The sequence below is a fragment of the Carcharodon carcharias genome, chromosome 21, assembly GCF_017639515.1.
Source record: "Carcharodon carcharias isolate sCarCar2 chromosome 21, sCarCar2.pri, whole genome shotgun sequence".
Classification (NCBI taxonomy): domain Eukaryota; kingdom Metazoa; phylum Chordata; class Chondrichthyes; order Lamniformes; family Lamnidae; genus Carcharodon; species Carcharodon carcharias.
Genome location: NC_054487.1, coordinates 84,538,960 through 84,558,574, shown reverse-complemented (window position 1 = coordinate 84,558,574; position 19,615 = coordinate 84,538,960). Strand labels below are relative to the sequence as shown.

The window sequence follows — 19,615 nt, the reverse complement described above, 5'->3', positions numbered from 1 at the left end:
TTAGGCTTGCTTTTCCTCTGTTCTGTCCAGCTCCATGTGACTGAAGGCAAGATTGGTGTTTCCAGTAACACTGTCACCGTATGGTTGGCAATCCACAAACTCAATTCTGTCCTGTAAAACACAATGAGCACCAAATTATTATTCCTTGTGCCCATATGTTTGCTCATCAAGAATTAGAAAATGGAAATCCTTATTACAGCCTAGTGACAGACCAAAGATATTCCAAAAGTAACATTTTATTCTTGACACGTGGACATTGCTGGCAAGGCTGATATTTGTTGCCCACCCCAATTGTTCTCTAAGGTGGTGGTGAGCTGCTGCCTTGACCCCATTGCATAGTCCATGCATAGTAGGTGTATCCTCTATTATTAAGGATGGAGTTTGAGGATCTTGAACCATTGACCATGAAGGAACTGAAATATATATCCAAGTCAATGGTGTTTAGGTGCTGGTGTTCCTATACATCCGCTTTTATAATTATAGGTGGTAAAGGTTGTGGGTTTGAAAAGTGCTGTTGAAGAAACATTTACCCATTTGCATCAAATGTCCAAAGTTTTGGATCAGGATGCCCTATGTCAATTTATGAAAAAATGTGGATAAATGTTTGCTTCAACATTCTTGGGTTCTTCTGCCCCCTGTCCTTAACTGTTTGGTTATATTTTGGTCAACTGAATGGATTGACCAATCTCAGTAATCCATCACATACAATGTGAGTATGATTCAGTGATAATGGTTTGGAACCTGCATGAATTCAAGGCTCCACGTCCATTGCTCTCTGTTGGAAAACTTTTTGGGCATTGAAAGTGTTAATGGTAAATGTTTATTTATTTTTCTGTAATTGTTTCCTGCCTTTATCACGTTGTAAACTAAACGTACTGGAGAAACCCAAGAGAGCAACTGTAAAGATTGTTAAAATGTGTTTTGAGTAGTTTGAATTATTCCCACTCTCCTTTCTTAATTTTGCAGATTCTTAATTCTGTATTTTCATGTTTTTAGTAGTCCCTGAACAGAAATTTGTGTGTATTCCTTGTATTTGATTGGTCTACACCTACCTGTTCAGTTGTGATTTGCAATGTTACGTATGCAAAATTTGGGCCAATGAGATGCAAGTCTGACATAGAGATTTGTGCATGAGAAGGTATGATGGACACAGCTGTGAGTATTACACAAGACTTCATATAAAATGGATATACACAGAAAACTAGCAAAAGGTCTTTACTTACACCACCAGAAGACCCTGGAAAGTAGCACGAGAGATCTGTGCGGTTCAGGAGTAAGTCTGTGCCAACTTGAGCCTTTCTTCCTCCTAACAGAATATTTATCCATGAGTACCATGAAATGACAGCACATCTTACAGAAAACCGACTACTTCATAAACTAATGACAACTGTCCTTCATTAAGCATGAAGACTGAGTTATTGTCATGATCGATGTAGGACTGCTTGTAATGACATTAATCACAAGCAAGTCTTGTGCTCGAATTTGTATCTGATCAACACCACACCTTGCGTTTATATAGTGCCTTTTACCTGGTAAAACATCCCAAAATGCTTCACAGGAATGGTGTCAGACAAAAAATTGACACCGAGCAAAATGAGACAGTTCAAAAATCTTTTAAGCTTGCTTTAATTTTCAATCCAATTGAACAAGTCAGGACTGTTGGAAAACTTCCAACCCTTTCAGTTCCATCCTGGAGAAGCTAGGGTTGTTCTCCTTGGAACAGAAAAGGATGTGTTCAAAATCATGAATAGTCTTGATAGAATACATAAGACGGAACTGTTTCAAGTCGCAGAATGGTCAGAAACTGGAGAACATAGACTTAAGGTGAATTGGCAAAAGAGTCAGAAGCAACATTGCATTGGAACATAAGAATTAGGAGCTGGAGCAGGCCATTTGGCCCTTCACACCTGCTCTACATTCAACACTATCATGGCTGACCTACCTCAGCTCCCACTTTCCTGCACTATCCCCAAATCCTTTAAGGGTCTTCGTATGCAAAAATTGACTGACCTCTGCCTTGAACATACTGAACTACTCAGCATCTATGGTTCTCTGGATTCACAATCCTTTGAATGAAGAGATTTCTCCTCATCTCAGTCCTAAATAGCTGATCCCCTTATCCTGAGACTGAGGCCCTGTGTTCCAGATTCTGCAGTCTGACGATGTTCGGAAACATTTTCTTACACATGAGTTGTGATCTAGAATGTGCTGCCTGAAAGGGTGGAGGAAGCAGATTCAATAGGAATTTTCAAAAGGGAATTGGATAAATTCTTGAAGGGGAGAAATTTGCATGGCTATGGGGAAAGAGTGGGGATGTGGGATTAATTTGAGAGCTGTACCAGAGAGCACGATGGGGTTAATGGCTTCTTGCTGTGCTATAAGAGTCAATGATTCTGTGGAAAAGCCAAAATTTATGTACATACCTGTTAGTAAGCTGACGATTAGACCAACAATTATAACAATTAAAGTTGCAAAGGTGCTCAAGTATAAGTAGGATAAAGAATACCAGGACTCCAGTGTTTCAGATCTGCAGAATGAGAGTAATTCTCATTAAAATGTAACTAGAACAACCACCTCATCCATCAATACAGCCCTTATGCACAACATGAGATACAAACATTAATGAGACTTTAGGCCAAATAATTGCTTCAACTTTTCAAAACTCCTTTTATTTTTCCATACTCTTGGACCTTCACAATCTGCACCAATGAGCAGGCAAGAATCCCACTTCCAGTGCGGTACACCAATTACAATGTGACTTACTGTGACTCATTTCCAATCTCAATGAGTGTGAGGATTCTAACATGGCATTGCTCATACATTATGATCCCTAAATCCTTCTCTGATTCCATAGACATCCAACTGAGGGACTCTCATTGGGAAGACCCTCTGTGCCAGTAATGGTATTAGGAGCAGAGAAAATAAGTTAGAACAAAAAGAAAGTTCATGAATGTCAGATAGGACACCCTGGGGATGGCATGAAGGATTCGGACATCCACTTCCCCACCCCTCCCAAATTAATCCTTAAACCACACTCCCTCCCCCTGCCCCCTTCCCCCCCACCACCCACCACCGCACCCACCCACCCACCCCCCACCAACCCTGCCCCCCCCACCCCACCCCCCCCCACCCCCAACAACCTATCCTCTGGTTTGAGGTAGTTATGTGCATTCTTTGCTGGGACCAGCCACTAGAGTCAGAGGGATGGAATTAAACCTGGATTACTCAGTACCAGCCACCTGATGCATGCCAGAACAACGTGCAATCAATGTGGGAAACCCTTAGTGTAAAGGTGGGTAGTTTTGAAATGAATTGTAACCTTAATCCCTTATGGGGATATTCTAGGTCAGGAGAACTTCCCTGATAATTACCCTCACTTGAGTTTAGAATGGCTAGCTGCTACAGACACATTCCTAGGTCTGGAGAGAAAAATATTTCTCCCTCAAAGAGCGTTATTAACAGAAAATGTTACCTTCTTCCAGACAGTTGTTCTATCTTCTCAACAGATTCAAAGAATCTAAACGTCAGACCCATTTAAATCTCAATCCAAATGTTCAAATCTAATCAAATGTTGATTTCTAATAAGTATCTTTATTGTAATAAAATGAAAAAATGCTTAGGATGTTCGAACATATTTATAACCTAACTCAATAAACCGGCTGTTTCCTCCGCTTTTATGCAATCTTGCTGTTTACTAAAACTACTAAATATTTAAGATAGATATAAGATCTCATTGAGCACAGTATAAAACAGGGCCAATTTTGGGGATCAATGTATCTACCTTAATGAAGAACTGAAAGATGCTTGACCTGATATTAGGCTGTGCAATTGTCTAAGGCTTCCCAAGGAACTGTCTAAAACATCCGTAAGACCTGTTATATATGTAAACAAGCGATTGAAGACCTGCATTTGTCTCCCTCTGCTAAATGGGAGATTGCAGAGCACAGCAGGGAGGTGTGACCATGCAAAGAGACAATCGCTGATAGGTGTGTTATATATTTCTTCTCCACTAGTTTGTAGTGTGTTGTGGAGCTGGAGGTTTGGGAAAGTGCCATTCCTAATGCTGTTGCTTCATGCATTGGATAAATCCTATATCAGAACACCAATAATCGACAACTTGATGTATCTGGGAATTAATGGAAACAGAGGTTTAATCTTTATATGCAGTTGCTACCCCTCCCAAGATGCCATGGTGTCATGAAACTATTAATGTATATATTATTGGAAAATATTTTTCTTTTAAAATAGAAGTTTAGTCTGTGGGTGTGTCTTAATTGGATTAAAACCGGCTAGCCTGGGTGCTTTGACGTGCTCTAGTTTTGATATGCAAGAGAGAGAACGTGCATTTGCATTTTTTGAATAGAACATTCAAGTGGGGTGAAAACTGACACGTATCTAGCAGAGACCATGCCGTATGTTTATGTCATATGTTTATATTACTAATAAAATTGGTGCTATGAAAGGGGTTTTATTGTTAGAAGAGGCCGGTGATACAATGAGAATTTACATTCAATGGGTGGTGATAGGTATAACTTCAGCAGTTTGCGGGTGTGCAGAGCAGAGGCAATGTGAGATCAAAAGGCAGCTGTAAGCCTCCAACTGTCTCCACAGGAACCAAAGTGAAAAGAACCTCATTTTGAATTTGTAAGGTGAAAATGTTTTGCCTGGTGTTTGGTGAAGTCTACGGGTTGCTGTTGCCTTAATGGAGATTAGTTTGGGAATTTGTTAAAATTATGATACTAGTAATCTGAAGCCATGTGTTTATATATTTTAACTTGTATAAATTAACTAAGTGTTTCATTTAGTTTAATGTAAAATCTTGAGAACTAATGATCTGATTCCTGAATTTAGAGTCTCAAACATAACACTTAAAATTATAGGTTATGATAGGTGTTTAAAGTTTCCCTTTGGGATTTTTAAATAACAACTTTACCAACGACATCGGTCATAACAACAGTAATACCAGTATGGTCGATAGAGACAAGAGCTTAGATATGTGACCAATGAGCTGAATGACTTATCCCTGAATTTCCATCTATAGATTTTACAGACCTGTTGTTCCTGAACATTTCAGTTACTGTTGTGAAGAGGGTCTCGGTTGTCTGGGATGTTTCATTACTCAACTGACTGATGTTACACGCGGCAATACTGAGATTTAGAGACTTTGTCACTTCAAGGGACGGTGGGTGCATCTGAGATCCAATTCCAATCCACAGTGCAAATACAAACCCAGTGATGAGTCCCACGATTCCACCCTACAGTACACCAGAAAAGCAACAGCTCAGATCAAATGAACTTAATAACATGGAGGTCAGTAGAGAACCAGTCCTTATTCACTGTTGGACCTGAAAATTCCTGCCAGCATTGAATGTTTGATTTATTTTTGATACACTTTCATTTCATCCATTCAGACCTCTGCCCATGACTTTAAGGGGAAACTCGTCAATTCTGCACTCCCTGCGGGGACCTACACTCAATGGGATGGAAGTGAAAGTCAATGATAAGGCTACAACACTGTAGGGTAGGAACACAGGTGCAAGAGAAAGCTTTGCAGCTCCTCGAGCTGTTCTGACATTCAGTTAGTTCATGGCTAATCTGCACCTCAAGTCTATTTATCAACCTTTTCTCTACATTCCTCCGAAGCTCCTCCGAGCAAAAGTCTATAAATCTCAAGGTCGGTGAAAGTCCTCTTGTGTGTTGAGGTGACCATTTTCCCAGCTGTCCGTGGTGTGCAATCATTGGATAGGCTGCTCAACCAGGAAACCTGCCAAGAGGAGAACTGGAATAGTTACCGTTTGCATCTTAAAACAAGCCCTTCCTCTGATTCACCCCTCCACTGCCGGCGTGCTGTGGCTGCAGTATGTAGCATTTACAGCATGTACTGCCGCAACTCACCAAGGCTTCTTCTTCTTCAACACCTCTCTGTCCTGCAACCTCGCCCACCGGGAAGGGCAACAGCAGCAATATCATTGTCGCTCAAAGTTATGCTACACCATCCCGACCTGGATATACGTTGACCATTCTTCCAATGTTGTTGGGTCAGATTTTGAGGATTTCCTAAGTCCCCCACTCCTCCTCGCCTCCCCAAACTGTACTGTGGGAACGCCCTCACCACAAAGCCTGCAGTGATTCATGAAGTAGGCTCACCACCATTTTCTCAAGGGCAACTAGGGATAACTAGCGGTCTACAATAAACACCATCCATGCCAGCAATGTCCACATCCCAAGAACAGATTGCAAACATGTGGTTGTACTCCAGCCCCTCTAAAGACAGGACTGCCATTTCCTTGTAGGGAACAGGAGGTACCCAGGCAGCACAGGTTAAGAGAATTCTCATCTGCCTTTGTTTCTCTCATCTAGCATTGGCATAAAAATAGAGCACAGGAGAAAGAGAAGAGACCATTCAGCCCCTTGGGCCTGTTCCGCTACTCAATTATATCTGAACTATACTGTATCTTAACTCCACCGACCCACCTTGATTCCATATGCCTTAATACCCTTACCTAACAAAAACCAATGAGTCTCAGCACTGACATTTTCAGCTGATCCCAAGCCTTAACAGCTTTGTGGGGAGATAATTCCAGATTCCCACTACCCTTTGTGTGAAGAAGCGCTTCCTGGCATCATTCCTGACCAGCCCCTTTGTTCTGGACCCCCAGCACCCCATCGCAAAAATGAACGCTGAGCTAAAATAGCTCATGTCCCCATAACTTGATGCCATGTTTGTATTACTGGTGTTTTAGAAAGTTTGATCTTGAAGGTTAGAAAAAGCCAGGATAGTTCAAGAGGAAACTTTTAGATAATTATTAACCAACATGTGTTAATAAAATATTGAACAAAGGAGTAGGCCATTCAGCCCATCGAGCCTGCTCCACCATTCAATACGATCATGGCTGACCATCCACTCCAATGTCTTTTACCCCCACACCACCCCATATCCCTTTATGTCATTGGCATTTAGGAATCTGTCAGTCTCAGCTTTAAACATACTCAATGACTAAACTTCCACAGCCCTCTGGGGTAAAGTGTTCCAAATATTCACAACCTTCTGAGTAATATAGAAAATAGGAGCATAAGTAGGCCATTCAGCCCTTCAAGCCTGCTCTGACATTCAGTATGATTATGGCTAATCCTCTATCTCAACGCCATACTCCCGCGCTCTCCATATACTCCTTGACGCCTTTGGAGTCTACAAATCCATCTATTTCCTTCTTAAATATATTCAATGACTTGGCCTCCATTGCCTCTGTGGTAGAGAATTCCACAGGTTCACCACCCTCTGAGTGAAGAAGTTTCTCCTTATCTCAGTCCTAAGTGGCCTACCCGCTAGCCTGAGACTGTGACCTTTGTTCTAGACCCCCACCAACCAGAGGAAACATCATCCCTGCATCCAGTCTGTCCAGCCCTGTCAGAATTTTATACATTTCAATGAGATCCCCTCTCATTCTCCTAAACTTCATTGAATACAGGCCTAATTCTCTCCTGATACAACAATCCTGCCATCCCAGGGATCAGTCTGGTGAACCTTCACTGCTCTCCAGGTAAGGAGGCCAAAACTGCTCTCAACGCTCCAGATGTGGTCTCACCAAGGCTCTGTACAGCTGCAGTAAGACATCCTTGCTCCTGTAATCAAGTCCTTTCGCAATGAAGGCCAACATACCATTTGCCTTCTTAACTGCTTGCTGCACCTGCATGCTTGCTTTCAGTGGTTGGTGTACAAGGACACCCAAGTCCCTTTGTACATCAACATTTCCCAATATATCACCATTTAAATAATACTCCGCCATTCTGTTTTCCCTTCAAAAACATTTCTCCTCATCTGGGTCCTAAGTAGCTCCCCCTTATTTTGAAATTGTGTCCCCTGGTTCTAGATTCCCCAACCAGGGGAAACATCTTACCTGCATCTACCCTGTCTATCCCTTGAATCATTTTGTAGGTTTCAATGAGATCACCTCATTCTTCGAAACTCTAGAGAACACAGGCCCAGTTTCCCCAATCTTTCTTCATAGGACAGTCCTGCCACTTTGGGAACAAGTCTCATGAATTTCCATTGCACTCCCTCTATGGCAATAATATCCTTCCTAAGGTAAGGGGACCAAACGTGCACACAGTACTCCAGGTGCAGGCTAACCAAGGTTCTATACAATTGAAGCAAGACTTTGCTACTCCTGTACTCAAATCCTCTGCTGCAACTGCATGTTAGCCTTCAGTGACTTACTAACATGGACACCGCGGTCCCATGGTACATGTACACTTTCTAATCTCTTACCATTTAAGAAATGCTCTGCACATCTTCCACCTGCCAAAGTGGATAACCTCACATTTTTTCACATTATATTCCATCTATCATGTTCCTGCCCATTCACTGTGCAGAGTTTTACAGCCCTGTCACGATGGGGGTGGGGCCATAAAATGCAGTGAGCCAGTCAAAAGACCATTGATTTTGGTGGGAAGGTAACATCCTGCCGGCATAAAATTCCACCCAATAAGTCTGTCCAAATCCCCTTGAAGCCCCTTTGCCTCTTCCTCACAACATACATTCCCCTCTAGCTTTGTGTCATCTGCGAACTTGGAAATATTACATTTGGTGCCCACATCCAAATCATTGATATATATCGTGAACAGCTGGGGCCCGAGTGCTGATCCCTGTGGTACCCCACTAATCACAGTCTGCCAAAGCGAGAATGACCCGTTTATTCCTGCTCTCTGTTTTCTGCCTGTTAGCCAATCCTTAATCCATGCCAGTATATTACCTCCTGTCCCACGTGCTTTCATTTTGCTAATCAAACTCCTGTGGGGGATTCTATCAAAATCCTTCTGAAAATCCAAGTACACTACATCCACTGACTCCCCTTTACTGATTCTATTAGTAACATCCTCAAATAACTCCAACAGTTTTGTCAAACATGATTTTCCATTCATAAATCCATGTTGACAATGCCCAGTCAGATCATTATTATCCAGTACAAAAACAAAAACAGAATTACCTGGAAAAACTCAGCAGGTCTGGCAGCATCGGCGGAGAAGAAAAGAGTTGACGTTTCGAGTCCTCATGACCCTTCGACAGAACTAGTTATCCAGTGTCCATTTATCACATCCTTTAGAACAGGTTCTAGCATTTTCCCTGCTAGTGATGTAAGGCTAACAGGTCTGTAACTCCCTTCCTCCTTTCTTAAATTGTGACATTTGCTACTTTCCAATCTTCAGGGATCATTCCAGAATCAATAGAATTTTGGAAAATGATCAACAATGCATCCACTATCTCCACAGCTACAATCTTTCTGGGATGTAGAATATCAGGTCTCGGGGACCTATCAACTTTCAGTCCCATTAATTTCTCCAATACAACCTTCTTTCTTATACTAATTTCCCTCAACCCCTCATTCTCCCTAGTCCCTTGGATCCCTAATTCTGGGAGATTTTTTGCATCTTCCTCAGTGAAGACAGACACAAAGTAATCATTTAGCTTCTCTGCCATTTCTCTATTCCCTATTATAAATTCTCCTGACTCTGCCTGCACCTAGAGAAGAATGAGCTGTTAAGCAATAGAGCAACATCTAGCCAAAAAACCTTGCAGGGATCTTATCTGTGGCACAAACCCTGCATTGAGTTTCAGTCTGAGCCTTCTTAATCCTTCACAATCAGAGTGACACGAGGTCAGTTATATTCAGGTCACCCAGAGTGCAATTACCAAATATGAAAAGGCGGGAATGCATTTTGTATCCTACCGCCATCGTTTTTTTATTTATTCTTTCATGGGGTGTGGATGTCACTGCCAAGGCCAGCGTTTGTTGCCCAGCCCTAATTGCTCTTGAACTGAGTGACCTGCTAGGCCATTTCAGATTCCCGTTAAGAGTCAACCACATCACTCCACATCTGGAGTCACATGTAGGCCAGATCAGGCAAAGGCAGATTTCCTTCCCTAAAGGACATTAGTGAACCAGATGGGTTTTTACAAAAATTAACAATAGCTTCAGGGTCACCATTAACAAGACTAGCTTTATAATTCCAGATTTAATTAATTGAATTTAAATTCCACCAGCTGCCGTGGTGGGATTTGAACCCGTATCCTCAAAGCCCAGTAACATTACCACTATGTCACCATCTCTCCAATATCTTTGGTAAGTGACATTACGTGATAATGTAATGGATATGTTATAGGATTCATAATCCAGAGAATGTCAGTGCCAATCCCCTGCACGACAGTTTGAGAATTGAGAAAAAGCTGGTGTCAGTGAAAAAGTGACCCTGAAACTGCTGGACTATTGTAAACACCCAACTGATTCACTAATATCTTCAAGGAAAGGACATCTATTGTCCTTACCCAGTCTGGCATGTATGGGTTCCAATCACACAGCAGTGTGATTAACTCTTAACTGCCCTCTGAATTGGCCCAGCAAAACCCTCGGTTTTATAAGGGGCACCACTCCTCAGGGCAAATCGGGATGGGCAATAAATGCCAGTTCCACCAGTGACACCCACTTCCCGAGGATGAATAGGAGAAAGACTTTCTCGGCTGCAAGTCAAACTTTGAATCCGGGTGGAATTTCATCAGTAATTGGTGACATAAATTTCATGCTGAAAGCTCAGAGTTTAATTATTAATTGGCAGTCTGCACACGCTCGCTGCTAAGGATGAATTGCCACATAATAGACACCCAAGACATTCAATCCAGCTGTACATCATACTTACAGTGCAATTGGCCCAGGGAAACAAAATGCCTAAAGTGAACAATCCCAAGACGGGTCCTCCAACTACTCCAAAAACACTGAGGGCTGCCTGTGAATGTAACCATATATAAGAGGTGAAGTACCTAGAAACAGAGCCTTTCACAACTTTGTGACATCCCAAAGTGCTCTACAGCCAATAATGTAGAACTTACAGAACAGAAATCAACTATTCAACTCAACACCTTATATTGGTCTTTATGCTCCACACCATCGTCCCTCCCACCCTACTTCATCTCACCCCATCAACATATCCTTCTATTCCCTTTCTCCTTCATATGTTTATCCAGCTTCCCCTTAAATGTTTCTATGTTATTTGCCTCAACTACTCCTTGTGGTAGCAAGTTCCACATTCTAGCCACTCTCTGGTGAAGTTTCTCCTGAATTCGCTCTTGGATTTATTAGTGACTATCTTATATTGATGGCCCCTAGTTTCATGCTCACCGACAAGTGGAAACAGTTTCTCCATATCAGACCCATTCATAGGCCGGAATTTCCCATCCAGCCCACAGCGGGTTTCATGGTAGGAGTCTGTTTAGAAAGAAAGGAGGAAGACCTCCTGGCAATGAAAGCCACTGAATGCCAATGGCTCCATTAGTACTGTGAAGGGACAACTCAGAACTCAATGGCTGCACATCACAGGGGCTGCATTTCAAGAGTAACACATAGGAATGTATAATTTGGGAATGCAGGCAATAGTGAGGGAGACACAGCTGTATCATATATGGCATTCCATCAATGAAGGCCTGTTACGTGTTCACCAGATGTGACACTTCTAACGGGCCAAAGGGCATCCACTCATTGACCATGAGTGACTGACTGGTCATTAATGTGCCACATCAGAGATTGGAGCACAGAGCTAGGTTGGGTCACTCATCTCACTTAAACCTTAACCTCCCACGCAGAGCTCAAGATGTTACTTCTGCGATGCCATCTTGGTCACCTCGATGTGTGTGCTAGTGTCTCAGGGACAATGCACCATGCAAGTAGGGCGGGAAAAACTATGGACCCTTATGGTCTCCAAACAGTGTCATTCTCTGAGCTTAACTTTCTTGCCCCTTGAATAATTAATGTCTTCAAAGTTTCCTTTCAGAGAGAAGGCAAACGCAGATATGGATCCAGGGCTCAATGCTGCCTTTGTCAGGCTCCTGATGCAATGGAGGAAGTAAAGGAGGGAGAGGTGACTCTACACACAGCTCCAGGTCTGCCTAGGCCCAGCCTTAGGTCTGACGAGTCACCCCCCTTGTCTGGGTCTCTCCTCCTGACCCTCCTATTCATGCTGTGGCTCCAATTGACCATGTACCTCCTGAGGCTTGGAGAGCCCCGGCCTGATAAGGGCCACTCGCTCAGGGGCAGAAGCGCCTTCAGTGGCCTGAGAAGCTGGAGTGGATGGGGTCACGGGCAGAGGGGGCTGTGAGCGGCTGCACACCCTTGGAGTGCCCTGAGAGGAGGTGTCCAGTTGACGCTCATCCACCCTTTGGGTGCCCAAGGGCCCCGCCCTGACTCCTGCAGGAGATGGTGCACCTGGAGAGGGGTCAAGGTGCATCGTCCTCATTTTGCCCACATCCTGATGGTGCCCACCAGGGTGTATGACCATGGAGCGCTGGGCCGGGCACAAATCCAGCAAGAACTGCTGGACCAAGGTCTCCGTGGTGGTTGCCAGCCTTCCCAAGGTGACCTGCATGTCAGAGCCAAGACGTCAGACCCCTCCATCATTCGCTCCAGACTGCTGAGTGACTGCCGGATCTCTGCCTGATGTTCTGCCACCCGTCGTTGCATCTCCAGCATAGATTTGGCAGGGGTTGGGGGGGGGTGGTGGGGGGGCTGATCTCCAGCAGCCTGCTGAGTGCCGGAGACCTGGGCTGTCCCTGCCTCCGACTGCTGCGGGGACGTGTCAGTGAGGTGTTCCCCAGAAAGGGAGCCCGAGCCAAATCTACAGCTGTGCCCCACCAACGTGTGTGTCTCTGAGCTGGTGGAGGGTGTGTGTGAGCACCATGATGGATCCTCCAGAGCTTCCTCTTCAGATGAAGTCTGAGGCTCGCACTGCTGGTGCTGGACTGGCTTTGGGGGACCTCGATCTGCTCGGGCCTAGAAAATAGACAATAGAGTTTCAGCTAATGAGCATGAGCGAGATAAGACGGCGCGGGACTCACTGTGAACGTCAGGATTTGATGGGGTGATGGAGCTGTGATCTGTACTGGGTTGGTGGGAGAGGCCGATCTCCCCTTCCCCACAGGAACGAACCCTGTCCCCTCCGCACCACCTCCCCCACCCCCCCGCCCCCCAACACAGCCAGGTCGGCTGCAGCCTCCTCAAACACATTGACGGCGATGATGTCAACCATCCCTCCCCGGGTCTGCGCTCTCTCATGCCTGTTGTGCACCAGCTTGGCCTGTAGGCAGAAGGTAGAAAGGCATGTGATGAGGAGAGAGGGAGCTTGGGTGAGATGCGTGTCCCCTGTGTGTGGTGTGCCCTCCCCAGAAGGGCCAGAGGATGGAGGGTGAGCAACGTGATGGATGGGATGGTGGTGAAAGCCTCGGTGAGAGAATGAGTGTTGATATATGCCCACCCGCTAATGGTTGTGTGAGACCCCTGAAGACAGGAGCCATTTGAGTGCATGATGCCATGATGAGAGTTTGATATTGGAGGGAGTTGAAGGATGACTTACCCAGGTGGAGTGGGTGAGATCATTCATCTTCTTCCCGCACTGGATGACACTTCAGGCCCCGGTGTCGGCCCCGCTGATCTGCTCTGCGCCGGTCTCCCAGGCTGGAGTGTTGAGGCTGCTGTGCTAACTGCAGTCATCCCTGGGATAGACCGCTTGCCTGTGTGCCTGCACCCCTCTGGTCAAGGCCTGGGAGGCGTGGTGTATGAGGCGGGGTGCTGCCTCCCCGTTCAGGCTCTCGGCCTTCCTCTCCTGGCTGTCAGACATCTCTGGTGGACTGGAGAGAGTGAAGTTGTGTGCTGGACTGGCCTTTAACTGCGGCGGCCGGACCTTCGGAGCCACCACTGACCGCGGCCACACGAATCAACTCCTGACCCGCCGGGTGATTCGTGCCCTTGCATGATTAATGAGGCTCCAAGCGTGGAATACGGTGCGAGCTCCCCACCATTCCGGGCACTGCCATCAAACACCCCCCCACCACCCCCCACCACACTTTGTCCCATTTATGTAAGATTCCGCCCATAATTTTTGAAGATCTCTATCAGGTCATCCCTCAGCCCTTCTCTTTTCCAGAGAAAACAGTCCCAGCCTGTTCAGCCTTTGATGATGGTTATATAACCTCAGCTCTGGTGTCATTCTAGTAAATCTCTTCTCCTGTGCCGCTACAACCTTTTTGTAATATGGAGACCAGAATTTTTCAGTGCATTGTAGGTGTGCTCCAATCAATGCTCTATATAGGTTTAACATAACTTCCCTACATCTCAATTTTCTATCCCTCTAGAAATAGTGTTTTGTTTACATTTTTATGGCCTTTTTAACTTGTGTCACTGCTTTTAGTGACCCGGGTATCTGTACTCCTTATCCCTCTGACATTTATTACCAAGGAATAAGTGGGCACTTTATTCTTCCTAGGAAATGCACCACCTTACACTTAGCATGCTGAAATCCATTTGCCAATGTCACATCCAGTCTGAGTTCATCACTGTCTTCTCATATTTTGTCACAGTCACAGAATCAGAATCACAAAAATCACAGAATCACAGTGCAGAAGAGGCCCTTCAGCCCATCGAGTCTGCACCAACACGTGAGAAACACCTGACCTACCTCCCTAATCCCATTTACCAGCACTTGGCCCATAGCCTTGAATGTTATGATGTGCCAAGTGCTCATCCAGGTACTTTTTAAAGGATGTGAGGCAACCCGCCTCCACCACCCTCCCAGGCAGCGCATTCCAAACCGTCACCATCCTCTGGGTAAAAAAGTTTTTCCTCACATCCCCCCTAAACCTCCTGCCCCTCACCTTGAACTTATGCCCCCTTGTGACTGACCCTTCAACTAAGGGAAACAGCTGCTCCCTATCCACCCTGTCCATGCCCCTCATAATCTTGTACACCTCGATCAGGTCACCCCTCAGTCTTCTCTGCTCCAACAAAAACAACCCAAGTCTATCCAACCTCTCCATAACTTAAATGTTTCATCCCAGGCAACATCCTGGTGAATCTCCTCTGCACCCCCTCCAGTGCAATCACATCCTTCCTATAATGCGGTGACCAGAACTGCACACAATACTCCAGCTGTGGCCTCACCAAGGTTCTATACAACTCCAACATGACCTCCCTAATTTTGTAATCTATGCCTCGATTGATAAAGGCAAGTGTCCCATGTGCCTTTTTCACCACCCCACTAACATGCCCCTCTGCCTTCAGATCTATGGACACACACGCCAAGGTCCCTTTGTTCCTCAGAACTTCCTAGTGCCATGCCATTCATTGAATACTTCCTTGTCAAATTACTCCTTCCAAAGTGTGTCACCTCATGCTTATCAGGGTTAAATTCCATCTGCTACTTATCTGCCCATTTGACCATCCCGTCCTCTCCAGTTTTAACAATACCCCCGCCTACGCTAATGAAGCACTTTTTTTGAAGTGTAGTCACTTTTGTAAGGTAAGAAATGCAGCAACTAACTTGTGCACAGCAAGATCCCACAAACAGCAATGAGATGAATGATCAGCTGATCTGTTTTTAGTGATAGCAGTTGAGAGATAAACATTGGCCCAGAAGAATGGAGGGAACCCCCTTAGATAAAGCAAATGTCTCTGAAAATTCAGTTCCAACAAGCAACAAAATACCTGTAAAAGGCTTCCCATCAGTGACGCTAAACCAGCCATTCCAATACATACAGCACCGAACAACAGGCCTAAAAGCAAATTCAGGACAGAATGATGAGCTTGAATGTGAAGTGGAACTCTAACCAAACACAACATCACGTTGCATTAATATAGTACCTTCAACAAAGTAAGACATCCCAAGGTGCTTCACAGGAATGTTAACAAACAAGCCACATAAGGAGAAATTAGGACATATGACCAAAATCTTGGTCAAAGAGGTATATTTTAAGGAGTGTCTCTAAGGAGGAGAGAGAAGCAAAGAAGGTGAAGAGGTTTATGGAGGGAATTCCAGGGTTACAATCCAGGCAGCTGAAGGCAAAGCCATCAATGGGGAAGCAAATAAAATTGGGGATGATCAAGAGGCCAGAATTGGAGAAGCACAGAGATCTCAGAGGGTTGTATAGGTGGAGAAGGTTACAGAGATAGGAATGGGTGAGGACATGGAGGGATTTGAAAACAAGAGTGGGAATTTTAAAATCAAGGTGTTGTCAGGTTGGGGGCCAATGTAGGTTAATGAGCACAGGATGAAGGTGAATTAGACTTGGCACAAGTTAGGATGCGGGTGCCAGAGTTTTGAATTAGTTTAAGTTTTTGAATGGTGGTAGGTGGGAGGGCATTGGGTTGGCCAAGTCTAGAGGTAATGTTATCCCAAGTTTCAACGAACACTAGAAATTTGGAAAGGGACATTTTTGTTAACTTCTGGGGTATTTGGACAATTTTGTAGAGGAAGTCCTGACATGGTGACTTACGTGCTAATTGTCTGCTAAGTTTCAACTTCTGATGGGCAATTCCCTGGCTCCCCATGACCCTTCACAAATGTCTCCAACTCTGAATTAGAGTCTGAGACTTGGGACAGTTCCGAGGTACTTACCTGGATAGTTACACATGAAATGTTAAACAAATTAAAACCTAGTCTTGCTCCAGTGTAAATACTGTCAACAATTGGGCATCCACAGCTCTCTGGAGTAGAGAATTCCAAAGATTCATAACCTGCTGAGTGATGAATTTTCTCCACATCTTAGTCCTAAATGGCTGACCCCTTATACTGTGACTGTGGCAATGTGATCTAGATTCCCCAGATATGGGTGGATATTTTCTCAGGATCTACCCTGTCGAACCCCTTAAGTTTTTTTATAATTTTCAATTAAATCACCTCTCATTCTTCAGAACTCCATGAAATAGAGACCTAATCTACTCTATCATTTTCAGTTTGACTGAACCAAAGCACTGCGTGTTTTTTGTTTGATCTTGCATAACGGGGTGGCGATTTACCAAGTTAAGAAGATAGATGACTTACTCAGAGCTCTGGAAGTCCAAGACAGCTCTTTCTCAGAAATGGTTGTGAAATGAGGCTTGATGAGGTCTTCCACTGTTACGGCAGCAAGTGCGTTAATGTTGGATGACACTGTGCTATAATGGGAGAAGTTAAAAGGCATCATTGTTATGAGACATTCGTATAGTCAATCCTTCACTAAGCAAGTTTTTATTAGCATATTAAGCTGAGTATGAATTAAACTAATGCATCAGTAGACAAGCCAAGAATTTAAGTTGACAAGCTTTCCAGCACTTGTGCCCAAGTTCAAAATGATGCTTCAAAGATAACGTTTGATTTGATTTGACCAAGTGCCTGTTCTACTGTCCCAACCTACCTTAATGTCCCGCTATACGCACATGCCACAAAGAGACCTGGCAGCCCCGGGTAACCTCCCAGAATGTCCAGCATCATGTAAGGGAACAACTAAATAACACAACCAACAGATAAACTATACAGTTATATACCATACAGATACATATACAGGCAATTTACAACAGTTAATGTACAGGACTAAGTATATGTATAACTACTTATATAGATGAGCGGTTAAACCACAGCCCCATTTGCCCTCTCAGGAACATGCAAAGATCCCACGGCCACTATTTCGATGACGAGCAGAGATGTTATCCCCAATGTCCTGGCCAACACTCATCCCTCAATCAACATCACTAGGAACAGACTATCTGGTCATTATCACGTTGCTGTTTGTGGGAGTTTGCTGTGTACAAATTGGCTGCCACATTTTGCATTACAAGAGTGACCACACTTCAAAAGTATTTCATTGGCTGTAAAGCACTTTGGGGCATCGTGAGGTTGTGAAAGGCGCTATATTAATGCAATGATAAAAGTAAAATACTGTGGATGCTGGAAGTCTGAAACAAAAACAGAAAATGCTGGAAAAACTCAACGGGTCTGACAGCATCTGTGGAGAAAGAAACAGAGTTAACGTTTCGAGTCTATATGACTCTTCTTCAGAGCCTTTCTTTCTTTATGTAATACACCACAGGTAACTTTCAGGCATTGTAGGTATACATATTGATATGTAGGTAAGCTATAGGTCTATACAAAGCTAATGCACTATAGATAATACATATGTTAATATAATATATATTATATACAATCACTTTCAACATTATTTTGAAAAATAGGATCTGCATGCAAGAATAGGGAAATAAAAGGTCAGGAAAACGAATTTGAGTTACAGATCAGCCATAGTCTGATTGAATAGTGGAACAGGCTCATGGTGAATGGCCTCCTCCACTTCCGATGGAATGCCACTGTTAAGTTTCTAATTGAGGCTGTGTGCACTTGCATTATATATTAGTAATAAACATATAACTGTTACACAACATGACTTACATCTGGGTTCCTATCAGATACTTGAAATAAGTTTTCTAAGATGAAACTCAGGTTGAAAATGGGGTGGATATTTTTAATTGTTTGTGGGATCTGGTCATCCTTAATACCCTTAGACAAGGAAGTGGTGAGCCACCTTTTTGAATAAACTGAGTGGGGTGTGCCCAGTCATTTCAGAGGACAGTTAATAGTCAACTTTCTGTGGGGTGGGAGTCACATCTAAGTCTGGATCTGGTAAAAAAAAACAGCAGATTTCCTTCCCTTAAGGGCACTTTTACTACAATCCAGTAGCTTCATGGTCAACATTACTGATAGTGGCTTTTTATTCCACATTTATTTAATTAAGTGAATTTAAATCTGTGGCAGAATTTGGACTCATGTCTCTGAATCATTGGTCCAAGCCTCTGGAGTTTTAGTCCAATAACATTTTTTGTCTTGGGATGTGGGCGCCTCTGGCAAGGCCAGTGTATGTTGCCCATCCCTAATTACCCCTGAACTGAGTGGACTACTAAGCATTTCAGAGGGCAGTTAAGAGTCAGCTACATTACTGGGGGCCTGGAGTCACATTTCTTTTTCATTCTTTCATGGGATGTGCGTGTCTTTGGCTGGGCCAGCATCTATTGCCTATCCCTAATTGCTCCTTGAGAAGGTGGTGGTGAGCTGCCTTCTTGAACCGCTGCAGTCCACGTGGTGTAGGTACACCCACACAGCGCTGTTAGGGAGGCAGTTCCAGGATTTTGACCCAGCGACAGTGAAGGAACGGCCAATATATTTCCAAGTCAGGATGGTGAGTGGCTTGGAGGGGAACTTGCAGGTGGTGGTGTTCCCGTGTGTCTGCTGCCCTTGTCCTTTTAGGTGGTAGAGGTCATGGATTTGGAAGGTGCTGTTGAAGGATGTGGGTAAGGAGGGCGGATTTCTTTCCCTAAAAGGTGCTAGTGAACCAGATGGGTTTTTATGACCATTGATGATAGTTTCATGGTCACCATTACTGAGGCTGGCTTTCAATTCCACTGAATTTATTAATCCACTGAATTTAAATTCCACCAGCTGCCATGGTGGGAATTTGAACCCAAGGCCTCAGAGCATTACCCTGGGTCTCTGGATGACATTACCAATATGCCACCATCTCCCCCATACATAAAAACTTTGCACACCTTCTCTGAAGCTATTGGGCACACCTTATTTGGCACACATTATGCTAACCTCGGGAATGTGGGAATGACCCATGGCGACAGAGGTCAGTACACTGAAAGGCTTATCAAAGTCACATTCGCAACCTCTCACAATAAGCTGGTACACCTGAGAAACACCAATTTACGTGGTTTGTAACAATATACCCTGGGAAGATTTTGAACTTATTTTTGGATTTCTTTGGCCATCCAAA

General features: G+C 44.1%; 1 protein-coding gene across 1 annotated transcript in view; it reads right to left on the bottom strand.

The window, feature by feature from the left end:
• The window catches only part of LOC121293082 (sodium-coupled monocarboxylate transporter 1-like), a 38,823-nt gene continuing 19,208 nt past the window's right edge, over positions 1 to 19,615 (bottom strand). The window contains exons 8-15 of the mRNA XM_041215678.1: positions 17,210 to 17,298; positions 16,858 to 16,970; positions 15,522 to 15,589; positions 10,693 to 10,779; positions 5,053 to 5,255; positions 2,424 to 2,527; positions 1,053 to 1,153; positions 1 to 111 (exon numbers count right to left, since the gene is read on the bottom strand). Coding sequence (XP_041071612.1) covers positions 1 to 111; positions 1,053 to 1,153; positions 2,424 to 2,527; positions 5,053 to 5,255; positions 10,693 to 10,779; positions 15,522 to 15,589; positions 16,858 to 16,970; positions 17,210 to 17,298 — 876 coding nt within the window. The remainder of the gene's footprint in view (positions 112 to 1,052; positions 1,154 to 2,423; positions 2,528 to 5,052; positions 5,256 to 10,692; positions 10,780 to 15,521; positions 15,590 to 16,857; positions 16,971 to 17,209; positions 17,299 to 19,615) is intronic.